We start from the raw sequence: 18,349 nt of genomic DNA, 5'->3' as shown, positions 1-18,349 counted from the left end.
CAGTAGAAGAAAATTGAATTTTAATTTTTTTTTTTCCCCAAACAGGTATCACTTTTAGCAACCCCATTAGAAAACACGTATTATGGAACATTTTTAGGTTTGTCTAATACTAAAACAAAACAACAAAAAAACCCAAAACAAAGACATGTTTTCAATATCCACATCAAAGTCTATGAAAATAAGTACTTTTGCATCCACCAACTTATTAGATAACTGGAAAATCTCAGAATTTACAGAGATGCTGTGTTGCCAGTCTCTTATAAAAAGTGGCTAACCTTCACATGCACGGACCAGCTCTTTCCCAGGTACCAGTGTCATCTGTGTTTGTGGAACTACATAGGGTTTCCATCCCTCTGCCCCAGGACAGTACATGGTGATGAGGAACATCCTGGGGTTGGGGGCTTCCTCTGTGGGAGACAGAGAGGTTGTTCAGGTGGAAAAAGTAGATTTGGGGCTGACCAGAAGAGCTCACTTTCTGGTAGACTGGATTCTGCCCATGCATCTACCATATCTCATAAAATATAAGCCACCGATAAGTCAGCTGTACTAAACATCATGCAAAGGTTCAATATCAAACAAAGAAACTAAAATCCTCCAGTTAAGGGTAGAAATCAATTAGAAGTTAAAGGTGTGTTGATCTTTAATCAGCATCCTGGGGACAGCTTGTGGTCCGTGGAAAACTAAATATTGTAATAATGAACTGTTGCTGCCATCTACTGAACACAAGAATTATGTACTACATGGATTTACAATTTGACTAGTGATAAAATGTGAAACTATTTGCTTGGCTGCATTAAGTAAAATTTCTTTTTCATTAGAATAATTGTGTGTCTTTCTAGAAGATGTTCAGGACACAAATCTGCTTTAGAGAATATCTGTCTTTCTTTGGGGAATACTGAATTCTCCTTTGGATGCCCACTCCTAGACCGTGGGACAATCGCTAAAGGAGAGATTTGTTAAGAGCATACATAGCTCCCATAACATGAAGCATATTCTTATTAATTATTGAGACGTGCAAATTATTAATCTCTTAGTACACATTAACTTTTATTTAATAATATCATGCAGAACTCCATCATCTCTGCTGAGGATAAATACCTGCCCTCGTATGGCAGCTGTGGCTTAGATGAAGGAGCTTCCAGTTGAATGAAAAATGAGTGCTGGCGTTGGCACTGAATTTCTGCCAGTATGTTGAAGAATGTGACCCAGGCTGCTGAGGAAGTTCTAGCCAGCAAGAGCTATCCCAGCCCTAGTGCTTTGTTTTATCCAGGGACTGAACCTACTACTGTCTCAGAATCTCTGGGTGTAAACAGAGGCATTCAAATATACTCATACACATAAGCAACCATTACACTTAGAAAAAAAAAAAAATTGTACTATCACACAAAACAGCAACAAAGTCACTAAATACAAGAAAAACAGTACTGACATCTGTTTGCAATATATAAAAAAATATACGCATGTGTTGCTTACCTACAAGATATATATGCATCCAGTTCTGGTGTCCCCACCATAAAAGGGACATAGAGCTGTTGGAACAAGTCCAGAGGAGGGCCACAAAATTAATCCAGGGGCTGGAGCATCTCTGCTATGAGGACAGGCTGAGGGCACTGGGTATGTTCAGACTGGAGGAATGACTCCGGGGCCTTCCAATACTTGAAGAAAAGCTACAGGAAGGCTGGAGAGGGACCTTTCATGAGAGTGCCCAGCAACAGGACAAGGGGAAATGGTTTTAAACTGAAGGAGAGTAGGTTTAGACTAGATCTTAGGAAAAGGTTCTTCAGTACGAGGGTGGAGAAACTCTGGATTATATTGCTCAGAGAGGCTGTGGATGCCCCCTCGGAAGAGTTTAAGGCCAGGTTGGATGAGACATTGAGCAACCTTGTGTATTTGAGAGGCATCCCTGCCCATGGCAGAGAGGTTGGACTAGATGATCTCTAGTGTCCTCTCCAGCCTAAGCCATTCTATGATATGTGGACAGTAACAGCCAAACTCAGCCCCTGCAGATAAATATGACCTATTTTGTATTGCCTTCAATGGTGGTTGGACACCTTTGCTTCAAGGACATCTTTGGCTTGTTAAGAGTCATAAGAAAGCTAGAAATTGCAGTGGAAGAGTGACAGACAGCAGGGCAGCCTGTTGGTCTCACCAGGCACTGCTTTCACCTGGGTGTCTGTTTTGCCAATGACCAGGCCCAACAAAAATGATACCACCACCAGTAGGAAGATGAACCAATACACAGACTGTATTGTAGACAAGAAGGACATTCCATGAATGATCGCTGGGGGTACAAACAGATCAATCAGCTGGTACATAATTGACGCTATCCCCCAACGATCCCACAAAGGACGTAACTCGGCCCACAACAGGTGGTACAAACAGAGACCTGAGGTTGCCCACAGTTGGCATGGGAAACAGCCAGACCAGCAAGCTGAACACATAAGAGAAAGGTGCTCACATGGCGACTCTCACCCGATCGGCCTGCGTTCGCAAAGGTCTTAAGCAGACCGGGGCCCAGCTCCAGGGAGAGTCAGGAGGTCTGCCCTGAACCAGGAAGCTCTGTGGAGTGCACCCCACAGACAGACACTCCTGACTCCCTGCACGTGGTCCCAGCTTTTATCCCCAAGCAGACACCTGACCTTTGTCAACTCAATGCGGGACCCCTGGGGCTCATTTCCCTTCTGGCTCTCCCTGCAGGGCCGGCCGCACCCTGGGGGGAAGCTATAAGGCAAACTCACCACCTCTGTATGAAGGGCTGTGGGAATCACCCATATGTCAACCTTAATTCAGGGCTCGGGGTTCAAACCCCAGCATTTCAGTGTCCAAATACAGTACGCAACAACAGTGCCAGAACACAGCTTTGCATGGGACACAGGACCGGTGGCTACAATAAGAGTCACTTCTGTCTAAGATGGCAAAGGGATTTAAAGAGTTCTTTTTTCTCAATCTGCATTAGAGTAAGTCACGGGTGGAAGGACTGAATTTACTAGAATGACACCAGCGTGAAACTAGTGAGAAGAGCAAATTGGCATCAGTTATCTGTGTTCTTCTGCAAAACCACAGATTTCCACACGAGGGAGCTTCCTGCTCACGAAGCTGGGAGGGTAGCTCCTCCTGGGAGTGGTGGCAGCCATGGTTCCCTGGGAGCTCCTAACTCCTGCAGACTGCAGCCTGGTTGCACTGCTGAGAATCACAGCGAGAGCCAGGAACGAAACGGTTAACAGATAATGATGATTGTCAGAGCTTGTTAACCACAATTATTTTCAAGACATATGTAAATGTGTATAAATACCTAAGTGTGGTATATAATCTAAAAGATACTGTTTAAATCTAAGAGCATTCCTGAGTTAATTTGACTATGGGAACATTAGTTGCAACTTCCTGACTTCTCTGTGTTTGAATTCATATCCATGAACATTAATTTAAAATTAGTCTAAATATTTGTTGAGAATTAATCACCTGATAAATTTAGCTCTTTTTCATTTTTATGAATTATTCATTATCTCCTCGCCTTTCCGTTGATGTGTTGGTTGTTTGCAAGAATTGAGTTATTAGTTCACGCTAAAAAAAAATCCAGCCCTCCTGGTGATTTGTAAAATGTACACCTTGGAAACTTGACTGGTGACTATGGTAGCATTTGTATTTACCATCAATATTGTATGGCACTGGCTTGCTTCTTGAAGAACTCACTTGAATTTTTAGGAGATGCATAAACAAGTTCAGACAGCAAATATTTTTCAACAAAAATGTTTCTGTTTATGTCTGGCTTATATATCATGGAGGTTACTGCAAAGGAAGCTTGTATTAGGAAAAGCCTGTTGGTGAGAATCTTTGGGAACAGTATGATAAGTTGTGACTGCAGGAATGAACAGCTGTGTAAAACTGCTGTCTGAAATAGAAAAAAAGCTCCAATTGCACTGTCCTATCATAGAAAATACCTGAGCTTGCTGAAGGAAAAGAGCAATTCTGTTCTAGTGCAGCTTCAAGCAAGTCTCAGTGAAAAGTTATCAACCACCAGATATCATAAAGAACAAACCTTTTAAGGAAAGTCTTGAGTGGATTGGAGCAAAAATCTTTAGCACTAGATAGTTCAAAGTGAAGAGATTTATATGTCTCTAGTACGTAGAGGACCATCTCACAAACCCTCTGTCCTGCCTTCAATAAAAATAGAGGAAGACCAGATTTTCTGAACAGAGCTTACATTCCCCACTCTAGTGCTGGAAGCCTAATTTCTGGCTGCCACTCATTAAACAAATCTTTGCCATAAAATTAATTTACTAGCAAACATAACATCCCTTCTTTCAACTCACTGAAAGAGATAACATCTTGAATTTCCCATCAGGCAATGTCTTTATATTTGTTACTTTCAATCTCAGTTTGTTACTATTAATTAAATAACAAACCAGAAAATTACCACTAAAATTATGAAAAGCAAAAACCCCAGAACACACCCTCATGTGGTTAGTAACTAGGATCAGCACTTGCAAAACATCAAAAGCTTCTCTAAACATAGACTTTCATCAGTGACACTGCAAGCCTTCGTCTAATCTTTCATGATTTCCCATGCAGGAACATCAAAAGAGAAAGAAGAGAATAGCTCTGTTCCAAAGCAACGGTGCTCTGTGTGAAAAGTCTGTGTTTAGCTACAACACACATAAAATGTAACTGGGAAATTATTATTTACATGAGATTTATTTTAATAAACATCATCATTAGCTCCTTATCTTTTCCTATAAGGAACAAGGATTTGCACAGTTCAAAATCATGTCCAATGCTCAAGGGATTTCTGGAAGAAAATGAAAAAGAATTAGAAAGCATCTAGACATATAAGTCTTCAAAGCAAGAAGATCAATTTATGCTCAGTTTTACTTACTGAAACATATTCTGCATATTTTATTGTTTCCGTCATCTTGTTATAATCCATCCAAAGATTTTTCAAAGAACATTAAGTCCTACAAATAAATAAACTGTGAATGATGTGGAAGGTACAAATATGCAATTATTACTATAAAAAGTCTTACTTGCAGGCTTTTGTTACATAAAGTAATTAGATTAGTCAATTGTTTTCTGTTACTCTGCCACTGAGCAACAGGAGCTTTGGACAACTGAAAAATTGTGTCATAAGAGTTACATTCCTATCCTAATATAACCAAAATTTCTGAAGTGTTGTTGCTGTTTTAATCCAACACTTTTCACTGAATAGTTTAAAGAGTTTTGTCCTTTTGTTTTACGTTCTCTGATGTAAATATCACAGACTATTTTGAAACCATTACATGTCAAGATTTACACACTAGTATTGGCAAAAGAAGTATACAGCATATATGAATTTGTAATTCCAGAAAACATACATCTTAACTTCATGCTTATCCCTAGTGGTGAGTATTCTCCTTTTCATATAATTCTTATCTTACAATTATCTTCAGAATGGATTTTTTAGGGAAAATACATGACCTGAAGGTGTTACACACAACACTCAACAGAACTATTGAAGTGACACTCATTGTTTGAAAATACCATTAGAAATAACATAGCTTTTGTTCTGGTTCGTACACCCACTAAAACACAACACATAAGGGGTTTGGGGAGTTCAGTATGTTTGACATGTATGTTCCTATCTGATCCTGCCAAGCAAGGTATTGAACTACATGTGAAATACTATTTAAAGAGTTTAATAAGCAAAAATTTAGGAACTGAAAGATGCTCAGCAAATAACAACAAAAAAAAACCAAAACAACCAAACAAAAAAAAAAAAGTGGCCATAAAAATTAAAAAATGTTTTTATATATCTCCCTCTCGATTTTGCATACTTACAATGAGGAAACAAGCACCAATCATTACTGCCTTGATTCTCACATCAAGATCGACAGGGACCTGGATCCCAAAGTTGGCAGTGTTGGTAAAGACATTGTTTACAAATCCAGACCAGTACTTGGAAATTTTGCCAATTGTTGACATCTCATTGAGAGCTTTTACCTGCACAAATAAAAAGCATAAAACTACCTAGGCATAAATAAATCAAGTACATGCTGATTATATTCACATAATTAATGACTGTGCCCTGACACACACTGTATGCTATACTTGCCAGGTTCTTCTTTTCTTGTTATAATTTAGATGCTCTATTAAGGTCAGATTTGCCTTTAGGACTGGCACACATTAAAAGGTCTCAAGTTTGTAAACATCAGCATCTTCAGAGCTAACAGAAAAGTGGAGGAAAGCAATTGTGAAATTTTATACCACTTTTGCTTTTCTTTCACTGTGATTTTTTTTTCCTGTCTCATGTGTCTGACATGCTCCAAGTCACAGCAGTACCATTGCTATGGACCACTGTCTCCTGCAGCTGACAGATACATTCTCAATTATGTAGCCATCTGCATCTTTCTCTCAGTATATTGACATTTTGGACAATATCCACTGAAGTCTTCTGATTTGGCTAATGCCTTAATCAACACAGAAGCTCTTTTATGATTCCTTAACTAAGGCAAAGTGCTTTGCTTACATCAGAAAACTCTGTCCAGGGTTTTTTTTAATAACTCCCATTCTCCTTCTCATCCCTTAAATATCTCAGTGGCTCCTCAGAGTTATTTTTCTCCTGAGGATTGTGGTCAAGGTGGATATAGATATGTTGGAAAGTAATCCTGGCCATAGTTTTCAGTCTGAGAGTAATGAAGGCAGCAGATTCAATGTCACTGGCTTCAAGGAACTACGTGTAAGGTAACAGTGAATGCGTGACTGTAGGGATGAAACTCTGAGCCTACCAAAATCAATGGCTGTGTGCTCATGGACTACAGTGGACCAGGATTTCACTTAGGAACATATTTATTTCCTTGAAGAAAATGTTGCCCCTGTCCAGAAAAATCTGTAAGAATCTAAGTGTACAAGTCAGGAGCTCCAATGCACATCACTATACTTCTGTTCCATAATTATTGCAATGTATAATATTTTTAAGGGTAGAATAACAGGATTTTTGAGTGAGAAATTTATTCAAAGTAGTAGAACTTCAAAATTCTTAACATAAGAAACATACCTCAAAGTCAACATCTTCAAAACAGCCACAAGTTGCATATGGGCCAATTATTTTCAGTACATCTTCTTTGCTTTCGTTCTGTATAGTAAACTTTGGCAGAAAAGGGTCCCAGTTCTGTACAACGTATCCCGCTGTTGTGCCTGGTGGAGACTGAACTTCCAACTAGCAAACAAAAGAAAATTAAAGAAAGCTTATAAACTAATTTTGTATTAGTGTATTTGTCAATAATATTATATTGTTTATATAATGACAAAATACCCTGAGAGATTATGATTATGATTCTGCTTTAGCAGAGGACTTAGTAGTGTTGGCTTGATGGTTGGACTTGATGATCTTAAAGGTCTCTTCCAACCTGAAGGATTCTATGATTCTATGAAAATATGTATTTATTGAATGTAATTATATTTAACTTGACAAACTGAACTGGATATTACAAGGCTGTCTAATGGTGGTTTTAAATATAGTGGACAATATGAAGCTCAAAAACTGCACCAGAAGCTGACACCTTACATATAATGTAAGATTTGATAAAAAAAACATATATTGTGGGCAGTTTTTGTTATTGTAATCAGTGAGTATCCTATAAGGTTTTCCATATAATAGCCATGCTAGCAAAGGACCTTTTTTAAAAAAATCCTGATGCAGTACTGAGGAAGCAGGTAGATGAGTTAATCTATAAAACATTTTTGTAAAACAAGAAAGATGTCTGAATAAAGAAAAGTCAAAAATAAGGAGAAAAAATCTGATACGCTCTAGGATCTGCATTTTTCACTGGTTCTGCAGTTTCCTGGAGATATATGGCCTTGAAGAGCCAGAGCCATGGAGTGAAGCATTGACCTCCTCAGGGAGATTGTTCCCAGTCACGCTCACATGCACTAGTGGCCCCCAGAGATTTCCAGTCCTTTACACTCTAGGAGTACAGTGGGTGATTTCCATCTGTAGTACTAACAGACTGTGTCAGGGCAAACAGTGTTTTGGGATGTTACCTGGCTGGAGAGATATCTCTATTATCAGACACAAAAGCTTTATTTGGGCTGTCAGGAAAGCAAAGTCCCATGGAAGGGAGGAGGCATGCTGGGCAGCTGACTCATAACAGGGCCTCCTTTATCGATACTTACTGCTGAATGAAGTCACTCAGTCCCGAAGGCTGGGAGGTGGGTGTGAATTCCTTCCTGCCATCCTCCAAGAGGCTGCACAAGGCTTCATTAATGCTGTGCACATACAGGGAGATGCTCAGACAAAAGGCAATTAGGATTCACTCACCTCTTGCAGGAAGCAGGGGAACCAGCAGCTGTTGCACCTCAAGGGTCTGTTCACTGTAATCACTTCTCGGCCGGTGTTATCAACAATCCTGATGGTGAAAGACCTTATAGGTGAACACAAGTTGCGATCAAAGCAATCATTTTCTTCTACTGCAAAGTAAACTCTTTGTCCCAAATGGTTTTTTATTTCATATTTGCTGGAGGTCTCTGTGCCAAGTATGGCTAGTAAAGCAAAACAAGTAGAACATTACCTTAGTGTAATGTTAGTATATATATTAGCATATATTCTAAAAATCTATAGGACAGAGACTATTTAAAAAATTGTTTTGAAATAATGACACCAAGAATATATACAATTATAAAAAAATAATAATGTCAGGTCTGCATTTTGAAGGAACATTTAGTTCAAAGACTTTGATTAGCTGTATACTAAAAACATATCACAAAACAGAATTCAGATCCTGAGGTTTAGTTTAGGCTTTTTCTTACTTAATCATCGGTGAAAAATAACAATATGAGGCTGTCCCACTTCAGTAACAAAACTTTAATCCAGTGAGCTATCCAAAAAAAATTGTGAATGAGAGAAATACATTAGAAAATGTTTTGCTTGAAGAACTAAATACTTGTTCAGTACTTTGAAATTCTGAGAAACTGTGTAAATAGAAACTCTTATGCTTTATTTTGTGTCTTCTGACTTGCCTTTGTTTGTATGCTTCTTACAGCTTCTCATATTAAAGACAAGAATTTTTTTCCATGAATTGGAAAGATGGTTAAACTTCAATAACTTTGAGATGTAGGTGTCTGGGGGAGAGCATTTAGGACTGGTGTAGAGATTACCCGTTGTAATCTTTCTGCATTGGTTTGCTGCAGATGAGGCATAAAGTGAGCTTTCACCACAGTAACACCACATTATAGGCCTGACGCTGGGTCAGCAGGAGGCTTTTCAATGACTTTGACGAGGTGGGGTGAAAGACTTGGAAGCTTTTTGGAGACGTCTGTGTACCAGCACTGTTAGAGAGTGATAAGGATTACACCATACCTTCAAGGAGTTCCACTTGCTGATGAATAATTATCCGGTCCAGCTGTTTAAAAACAATAAATAAGATGGTGGGTGTTAGAAAGGTCTGCTGCTGCCGGTGATCATCTGTCTATTTTTATTGCTTATCTCTCTGTTATTAGGATTTCTTCCCTTCCAGAGGTGCACAAGCTGTGCGCCTAAGGGCTATCTCAAGTCACACTTTAGACATCTCTCTGAAATGATGACTGAAGAGCGTGACATTTGGTACTGTGGTCGTGTAATTCACCCCTCTGAAGAAAAATAATCTTCACTGGAGGAATGAGGGAGACAACAGCAATGGAAAGATCTGTGTGAGGAGCAGGACCCACTTCTCACTCCAGTTCCTCCCCCCTGGTTTGGAGAGAGGAAGCCCCTTGCCCCAAAGCTAAACTTAGCACTAGGCACAATGGCAGTGCAGGAGTGAATGAGTTTAGGCTCAAGCTCAATACATTCTGTAGCCATATCCCAAAGGGCCCCACTGGAGCAGCCCAGCAAGGCAATCAGGTGATGCCAACAACAGCACACATGAGATTTAATGCTCTGATCTCAGACACTAGGAATTCTGCACCCTAAATCTGGCAAACAATCACACCAGGCTGCCAGAATGAACAAAACAACAGCTCCCCAGAGAAAGCCTTGGCTGGGTGAAAATGTCTTCCCTGGGGAGATGGCTAAAAATGCAGGAGAAAATCTCTTTGCCATGATACTCATCTTTGCTATGCTTATGGTTCTTTGACATTATTCTTTTTTAGAGAGCAGTCATTAGTATTATAAAACCAGCAAGACTTAATTTCAGTCTACCTTTCAGTTTTATGACTTTTTGTGCCTGTTTTATGTAATAGTTCAGGCTTTGCTAATCTCTTTCCTTTAAATTCCTGATGGGCAAATGCTTAGCACAGAATTTTGCCACTACTCTCAGCTGCAGACAGAAAGCACACAGTGACCTTGAGACCAGCATGTCACAGCTTTCCAGCATCTGTATATTTTACAACTGATACATTTTGCCTAGTACGTACTCAAACTGTTGTAGCCATTTGTCAGTTCTAGTCATCTCCTGCAGCTAGTTCAGGCTGCAAAGAAAAGCTGTTATAAGAGAAACTTCTTTATCCCTTTCATTAATCTCTGAAATGTGCATGCTAGTAATTGAAATAATAAAAAATATTTGGACTTAAAAATTTTCTCCCAAGAGTCATTGCTGTTTGTTGCTTAAGTTTCATGAGAGACGTAAACTCTTGGAGCTCATGGGAAGAACTCTGCTGATGAAAAATGAATAAACAAGTTAAATATGGTCGGGCTATTTTAATATTTTAATACTGATGCTAATATCAATTTCTTGCTCCACATAGACTTTCACAGGGAAGGGAAAATTAATGAGTCTGAAGTGTTAAAAGCTTTCAGTGATTTTGGCCTGTGTATTGGTTTATTGTGAACAACATAGAAACAACGTCGAACAACCTGGCAGGATCCCTTGTTAGGCATGTTTTGCCCTTCACTGCTTTCTGCAAGGCAGCTATTCTGATGTGTCTCTTACTGGGGTACTTGTAGATTACGGGTATTCTGCACTTGCATTTGAAATCATCTAAAGACCTTTGATTTACAAGAGGCTGAGTCCTCCTGAGTTCAGATATGTTAAAAGTCCTTATACACATCTAGTTCTTTATATTCAGCTTTATGGAAATTAAATTTACATCTGATCAGTCTAACCAAGTCTAAACTAAGAAGCGTTTTACAATATTGACTAAGCCTGTATGGTGGCACAATGTAGAATCATAGAATTGTTTTGATTGGAAGACACCTTTAAGATCATCAAGTCCAACTGTTAACCCACCAGTGCCACGTCCACCACTAAACCATGCCCTCAGCACCACACCAATACATCCTTTAAAGACCTCCAGGGATGGTGACCCCACCACTTCCCTAGGCAGTATGTTCCAGTGCTTTTACAGCTCTTTTAGTGAATAATTTTTTCCTCATATCCAACTTAAACCTCCCATGGTGCAACTTGAGGCCATTTCCTCTTGTCCTACCCCTTATACTTGGGACCCCCATCTCCTACAGGTACACCCTGTACAACCTCCATTCAGGTAGTTGTAGAGAGCAATAACATATCCCTTGAGCTTTCTTTTCTCCAGGCTAAACAACCCTAGTTCCTTCGTCCGCCTCTCGTAGACTTGTTCATTAGACCCTTCACCAGCTTCATTCCTATTTCTGGGACACACTCCAGCACCTCAATGTCCATCTTGGAGTGAGAGGCTCAAAACTGAACACAGTATTTGAGGTGCAGCCTCACCAGTGCCAAGTTCAGGAGAACAGTCACTTCCCTACTCCTGCTGGCCACAGTGTTTCCGATATAAGCCAGGATGCTGTTGGCCTTCTTGGCCACCTGGGCACACTGCTGGCTTGTATTCAGCCAGCTATTGACCATCACCCCTACGTGCTTTTCCACTGAGCAGATTCTAGCCACTCTTCCCCAAGCCTGTAGCATTGCTTGGGGTGGTTGTGACCCGAGTGCAGGACCCGGCACTTGGCCTTGTTCAGTGTCACACCATTGGCTTCAGCCAATCGATCCAGCTTGTTCAGATCCCTCTGTAGAGCCTCTCTAACTTCAAGATCAACACTCACACCTAACTTGGTGTCATCTGCAACGTTATTGAGGGTGCCCTCAATCCCCCTATCCAGATCATTGATAAAGATATTAAACAGAACTTGCCCCAGTACTGAGCCCTGAGGAACACCACTAATGACTGACCACTAACTGGATTTAACTCTGTTCACCACCACTATTTGGATCCAGCCAATTATTGACCCAGCAAAGCGTACATCTATCCAAGCCATAAGCAGGCAGTTTCTCCGGGAGAATGGTCTGGGAAACGGTGTCAAAAGCTTTACTACAATCCAGGTAAACAACCATAACCTTTCCCTTATCCACTAAGTAGGTCACCTTGTCACAGAAGGAGATCATGTGAGTCAAGCGGGACCTGCCTTTCATAAACCCATGCTGGCTGGGCCTGATTGCCTGCTTGTCCTGTATGTGCTGTGTGATGGCACTCAGGATGATCTTCTAGATAACCTTCCCTGGCAGTGAGGACAGATTGGCAGGCTTGTACTTCCCAGGATACTCCTTCTGGCCCTTTTTATAGGTGGGCACCACATTTGCTAACATCCAGTCAATGAAGACCTCCCCAGTTGGCCAGGACTGCTGATAAATGATGGAAAATGGCTTTGTGAGCACTTCCTCCAGGTCCCTTAGTACCCATTTGGCCCCATGGACTTGTGTGTATCTAAGTGTTGTAGTAGACTTCTGATCATTTCTTTCGTGGATTATAGGGGATATATTTCATTCTGCTCCCTGTCTCTGTTTTCCAGCTCAGGGGGCCAGGCACTCAGAGAACAATTAGTCTTACTATGGAAGACTGAGGCAAATAAAGCATTCAATACCTTAACCTTTTCTTGTCTGTGGAGAGTATGTTTGCCCCCCACACCCAATAAAACATGCTGAGCTACTTGGAAAATTCTTTTCCAAGGATTCATTTGTCTATTCCTGCTATGGGAAAAAGTTCCCTAAATTTTTGTGATGGACGTTGGACAATTCCTCGAACTGTGGCTGTGATCTGGAAGATAATAATGAGGTTTGGATAACTATTTTTGTAGGGAGTTGTTTAAAGAGTAGCACTCTGTGATAATTATAGGAAGCATGGCATCCATCTGCCAAGGCAGAAGCGGTTTATTGCCCTTCTCTGGTGCACCTTGAACAGCTGAGCAAATTGCTCCTCAGGCTGGCTGACTCTGGATGTGTATTTGCAGAGTGAAATATTGCTGCCTGGCCTTAACATACAGGACAGATATTTTCTTTTTCTCTCATCCAGCACTATATGCTCTGTCCTTGAGCTGCTGATTAGAGTAAGACTGTAGGGATCTCTCTGAGATTCATCAAATTTGGATCCTTGTTTCAGAGTCAAACATAACATGGTCTTATTAAGAAATATATTCAGCTTTCTTAAATCTATCCAGCTGTCTTTTCCACTCCTGCTGGAGACAATACCAGAACTTCATTTCTGTTTGGTATCCTATATTTATTCACAACCACTTGCTATAATCTTTCTTCTGGTAATATAATTCTAGAAATTTTCTTTTTCCCCCAGTTTGTTTACTCTTCTAGGTATTCTGTCTTGGTCCCTTTTCTGGTAGGTTTTTTTCAATCTAAAGATGAAACAATTGCAGTCTTTTTAAAGCAGGTTCTCAATTTCCCATGTCTTTTCTGTGGTACTTGCTTTCACCTGTTTCAATATGGACCCACCTTTGCCCAATACACACACAACCAGAAGGGTGCACAGTATTCCAGTCTTCCCAATGGCATCAAAAATTCCCAGTTCTGTTAGAAACATCTCCATTCTTTTGAGAACTTCATTATGTGAAAATCTTAGTCCATGGGGATAAATCCCAGTGGATCATCCTGGCAGCTGTGAATCTATCCCACATTCAACCTGTAGGCAGCCCTCTCCCTGCTGGTCAGATCACCTTTCTGCTCCATCTATCCTGTATAAGGTTGTTTCAATAGTCACACAGTCAGTATGACTTCAGCATTGCACACCAAAATATTCTATAACACATGGAAACTCTAGCTGTGAGTATATGCCACTCATCAGCATTGCACACCTGCCTTCCACTTTTCAGACTACAGAGAAAATTGAGAATAATTAGCATGGGCTGCAGCACAGACTTGTGGTTATTTAGCTCAGAATAAGCATGAACGAGGTCTTGAGTTCTAGCTGCAGTTCTGACAACCTGCTCTTTTGTCTTTCTCAGATGTAAATCTTCTATAAAATGGAGGAATAACATATGCTTGCTTACATTGTATGGGTAAATCTGAGGTGTAATTCATGCTTGTACAGGAGACTGAACATGTAACCTGCCAAGCAGTTACAATCACTTTCAGACTAAAAAATGTAGCTCCCACAGTCTGTGAGCAAATGTTTATGTAATTGACAACACATATAATTTTATGCATGGGCACTGTGAAATAAAAATCATGACTTCACCTGTGAGATTGTTTCTGAAGGGTCTCTCAGTTTCATTAGCTATCTAGGTAACTTGGCTCCAAATATAAAATACCTTCAATGTCTGCTTCTGTACTACCAAAAGTGCAGACTTTTAGTAAAATAAATGTTTCCTGGCACCGCTGAAGTACAAACACAGAAGAAGCCTATGTATCAGAACCACAGCCTGACTACGCTGGGGGCCTGATTCTGCCCCTGCCCATACCGGGCAGTCAGAGTTTTACAGCCATTTCCTTGAAGGTGAGCTCTTAAGGAGGTGTAATGAAACTATCGGAATGGGGAATGGACAATGAAAGTGCTCATACTATGACCTAGAAAAAGTTCTAGAAGAAAGAAAACCATGGGTTTGATGCAGAGAATGCTGCATGCACTCGATGGATGTCTATAAAAATGAATGGCAGCAATGAGGAAAGGACTTGTCATTCCTACACTTCTTATTTCATAGTAATATCAAACAAGAAAAAAGACTCTCCATCTGCCCCTCCCACAAGAAAAAGAACAAAACAACAAAACACAATAACCTCATCCCCCAATGTATCAAAGAAGTCTACAAGGAAAACAAAACAATTCTAACATCTGGAAAGATTCAGGACCTCATTCAGATACTCCAGACCAGGTGGCAGGTTATGAGTGTGTGATGTTTCCTTCCAGAGACTTATTGGTTCATTTTTAGGCTTACTCTGTACAGGAAGGTCAGAAGAACCAGGGAGGTAATCCTTATATATTGGGTTGGTTTGTGCCTGAGAACCTGCAGGAGAAAAGAAGAAAAAACAAACAAACAAAACAACAACAACAACAACAACAACAACAAAAACACTAGAATTGAGCAGGGCAAAACAGCTATGACTATATCAGCATTTTAGTTCAGATCAGTGAGGATCTGAAACAAATCTGGAGGTCCTACGCTCACTTCATAAAGCAGTCTTAAAGTATGCAAATTACCATCACTGTAGATGAAGCTAAACCAGGAGACATGGTCTTAGAGGGCACCTAGTCTGCTCTGACAGCTTGTGAGCACTCAGTCTGTGTGACAGGGCCAGAGCTGGTCCGGACTCGCCTTCAGGGTGTCCACAAGCTCCTCAGCTCAGGTCGCTCAGCCCTGCACCCCATGAGCTGCTCTGCATGCTGATGTACACTGAGCTGCTGAGGGCTTGCTTCTTTCTAGCATCCTGAGGGCATGCATATTTTCTGTTAATTAGAGATAACCTTTCCAGGGATATCAGATTCCTCAACCTGGATGTTACAACCCTGGTACCAAAGTCTCTACAGTGTGTTATTCATTATTACCTGAATGAAAAGATCAGATATCTTTCAGCTGTGTTTTCTGGTTTGCTATTGCAAACACATCCTGTAGGGCACAGCAATGGTTACCTTGGGTGGTAGTGTGGAGGTAATGGGAGTATTTGCTGTTACAGGCACTTGTTACACGCAGGCACCAGCTCCCACAGTGCAATGGTCACCGTAGCCATTTGATTCTCACCGTGCTCTTACTGCTTTTACTACGAGCATCTTTCCACAGCCTTCAGTAACACTGGCTCTGCCAGAACAAGAGCAAGCTGAAGCTCTCCACATATAAATGGCAAATCTGTGTTGTTAAGCTGAGCCCCTGTGCTTTGGCAGTAAAGCAGTCCCAAAACTGATCATTTGTATCTTGTGTGTGACAATACTTAGGCATGATGAGGTTTCAGATCCAGAAGGAATTTTGGCTCTAAGTCTGAAGCTCTCTTTTGCTGTTGTGGGTTTAAATGAGATCCTTTAGCGTTATTTGAACTCACTGTGGCTGATTCATCATTTAATCATTTTTGATCTTAATTTGTCTTTGCAGCCACTGCTTTCTTTCAAAATCTGAGACCACAGGAAGAAGAAGTACCCCTTTGAATTTGTAGCTGGCTTTTAAAAATGTATAACTGGGTAATAAATATTTCATATGCTCCTCTGCATCATTTTGCCTCACAGGGTTCTGTTACCACCATAACTCTTGTTGTTACATGAAATGCCATGAAGTGGCCGAGTGTTAGTGTTATTCTTGAATAATAAAGAGAAAAAAAAAGACAACAAATTGTAGCTCTGTCAAATTTTAACCTATACAAAAAACAAATAGGAAATGCACTAAATATTGAAGCCATCCAAGCTACTCTGACATGTTATCTATTTTTGTGGATGTTCCCCACTTTATTTATGGTATGGAAAAATTTAAAAGTTACCATATGCTACAGTGAGTATTCTGTACAAACATAATTTGTATCATTATTTGTTCCTGAAAGAAGTATATTATCAAGTTCCTTCATTATGAAAATCATATTACACAACATTACTAGTTGCTGCTTCTGCTAACTACTATGTATTAAAAATACACAAAATCAGATCTCTTTTACATGGCTAAAGATAAGCAAAATAAAAATAACTACATTGCAAGAATACAACCTACCTGCTGCTGTATATCTCTTAGTGCTTTAAATGCAGAATGTCATGAGTATTTGAGGGGCAACAAAGAGGAGTAAACATTTTGCCAGTGTAAATAGACATTGCTGAAACTCCCAATATCTGCCTCTGTATGACACAATAGGGTCATCTCTGTGGAGTTGTGTTCATATGGGTTTTTTCTTCACATTTGTGTCCTTCTGCTTAGTTTAAGTATGTGAAAGCATAGAGAAAATGCATTTAGAAGGCTGGTAGATCAGCATGCTGCAATGTTTGCCTGTAGCCCTGAGTACCCACCCGGCTGCTGCTAAAAGGCAACACATGAGCAGGATGAACCCGGATAGCAGTAATCTGATTAAATCTAGTTATTCTTCAGGTATTTCTTTTCCCTAGATAGTTATCAGGACTCTGGCCAGTTTTGAGAGCGAAAAGCAGTTGCTGATTTGGTATTTTCAAATCGGAATAGGAAAGAAGTATGCAAAAATAGTGGTACCCTTGGCTCAGTACGTGCCCTTCCCATACATTCTGTTCTGACAGGTTTAAGCACAAAGATGCAAACACTAAATTTTCTGATTGAATGTAGATGTTAACATTTTATAACATATTTTATTCAAATAACATTCTAGTATAGATTTTATTCTCCTTAGGAGCCTCTTGAATGCTGAAAAATTAAAGGAAGCCATAAGAACTGTGCTTTGCCTGATGTGGTTTTAGCCTGAAACTCTCATTTCATCAGACTGCTGATTGCTGGAAACGTACAAGACTGAGTTTTCTGTAAACATGATCTAAAAATACAGACTATAGATGCACTTACCTTGAGAGGCCATGAAGCTTCCTGAGTTACTTCTTCAAAGGAAGCCAGGTTAAAAGAGAAGGCTTTTCTTGTTGCAGCAAAGAAAAAAAGAGCACAGCATGCACAAAACTTCAGAAGGTGTCTGTCTACTTCGTATCGGCTTACAAAGAACTGGAGGAAGTGTATTGCCTTTCTCATGTTCCAGAACACTGCATTTTATGTCGATGGACAACAGGGGGAGATGATGCTAACAAACAAGAAAAACATTATTCATTTCAAGTCTTTTGCACAAATGGAAAAGGGAAGAAGTGTTCTGTGAATACAAAGAAGCAAAACTTCAGTGTACCCACTGGCTAACTGAATACATAGACCTACTTTATAATGTATGTATATATTCTGAGACTACACAAATTCTATCTTTATAATTCAATATTTATGTTTCTATTTCTTCAGGGTATCTAGTAAAGACAGAGGAGCTAATTACCTGCATTTCCCTACTGCTGGCCCCCAGTCAACATTTCCCATGCACAGAGCAAGAAAAGCTACCTTGGATTTTTACCTGTATTCCATCTGTGTAGCATCAGCCCCCCTTACAAGGGATCTCATACCTGCACCCAGACCCAGAAGATGATCCTGTTGCCCCCTCTGTTCCCCACTGCCCTCCGCACACACCCCCCACACACACCCATGCAGGGCTCTGATGATCCATGTCAGGCATTTAAACTGGATTTG

The 18,349-nt window shown here is 40.2% G+C and overlaps 1 protein-coding gene across 1 annotated transcript; it reads right to left on the bottom strand.

Annotated features, from left to right (window-relative positions):
* Positions 1–4,913: 4,913 nt before the first annotated feature.
* On the bottom strand, positions 4,914–17,651 carry PLSCR5 (phospholipid scramblase family, member 5). The gene is made up of 7 exons (XM_008949834.1): positions 17,639–17,651; positions 14,997–15,151; positions 9,329–9,371; positions 8,291–8,511; positions 7,028–7,189; positions 5,812–5,973; positions 4,914–4,952 (listed from the first exon to the last, which is right to left on the bottom strand). The coding sequence occupies exons 1-7, from the start codon at positions 17,649–17,651 to the stop codon at positions 4,914–4,916; spliced, it is 795 nt and encodes a 264-aa protein (XP_008948082.1).
* Between the last annotated feature and the right edge of the window lie 698 nt (positions 17,652–18,349).

The sequence above is a fragment of the Merops nubicus genome, unplaced genomic scaffold (genome assembly GCF_000691845.1).
Source record: "Merops nubicus isolate BGI_N331 unplaced genomic scaffold, ASM69184v1 scaffold6461, whole genome shotgun sequence".
Classification (NCBI taxonomy): Eukaryota; Metazoa; Chordata; class Aves; order Coraciiformes; family Meropidae; genus Merops; species Merops nubicus.
Note: the sequence above shows the minus strand (reverse complement) of the source record. Positions and strands in the feature narration are given on the sequence as shown.

Excerpts from the sequence above, each read along its gene's own strand:
- PLSCR5 (XM_008949834.1), bottom strand. Across the intron at positions 5,974-7,027 it reads TTGAAGATGTTGACTTTGAG|GTAAAAGCTCTCAATGAGAT; the intron begins GTATGTTTCTTA and ends TTATTTGTGCAG. Across the intron at positions 4,953-5,811 it reads TTGGTGCTTGTTTCCTCATT|GACTTAATGTTCTTTGAAAA; the intron begins GTAAGTATGCAA and ends ATTTATTTGTAG.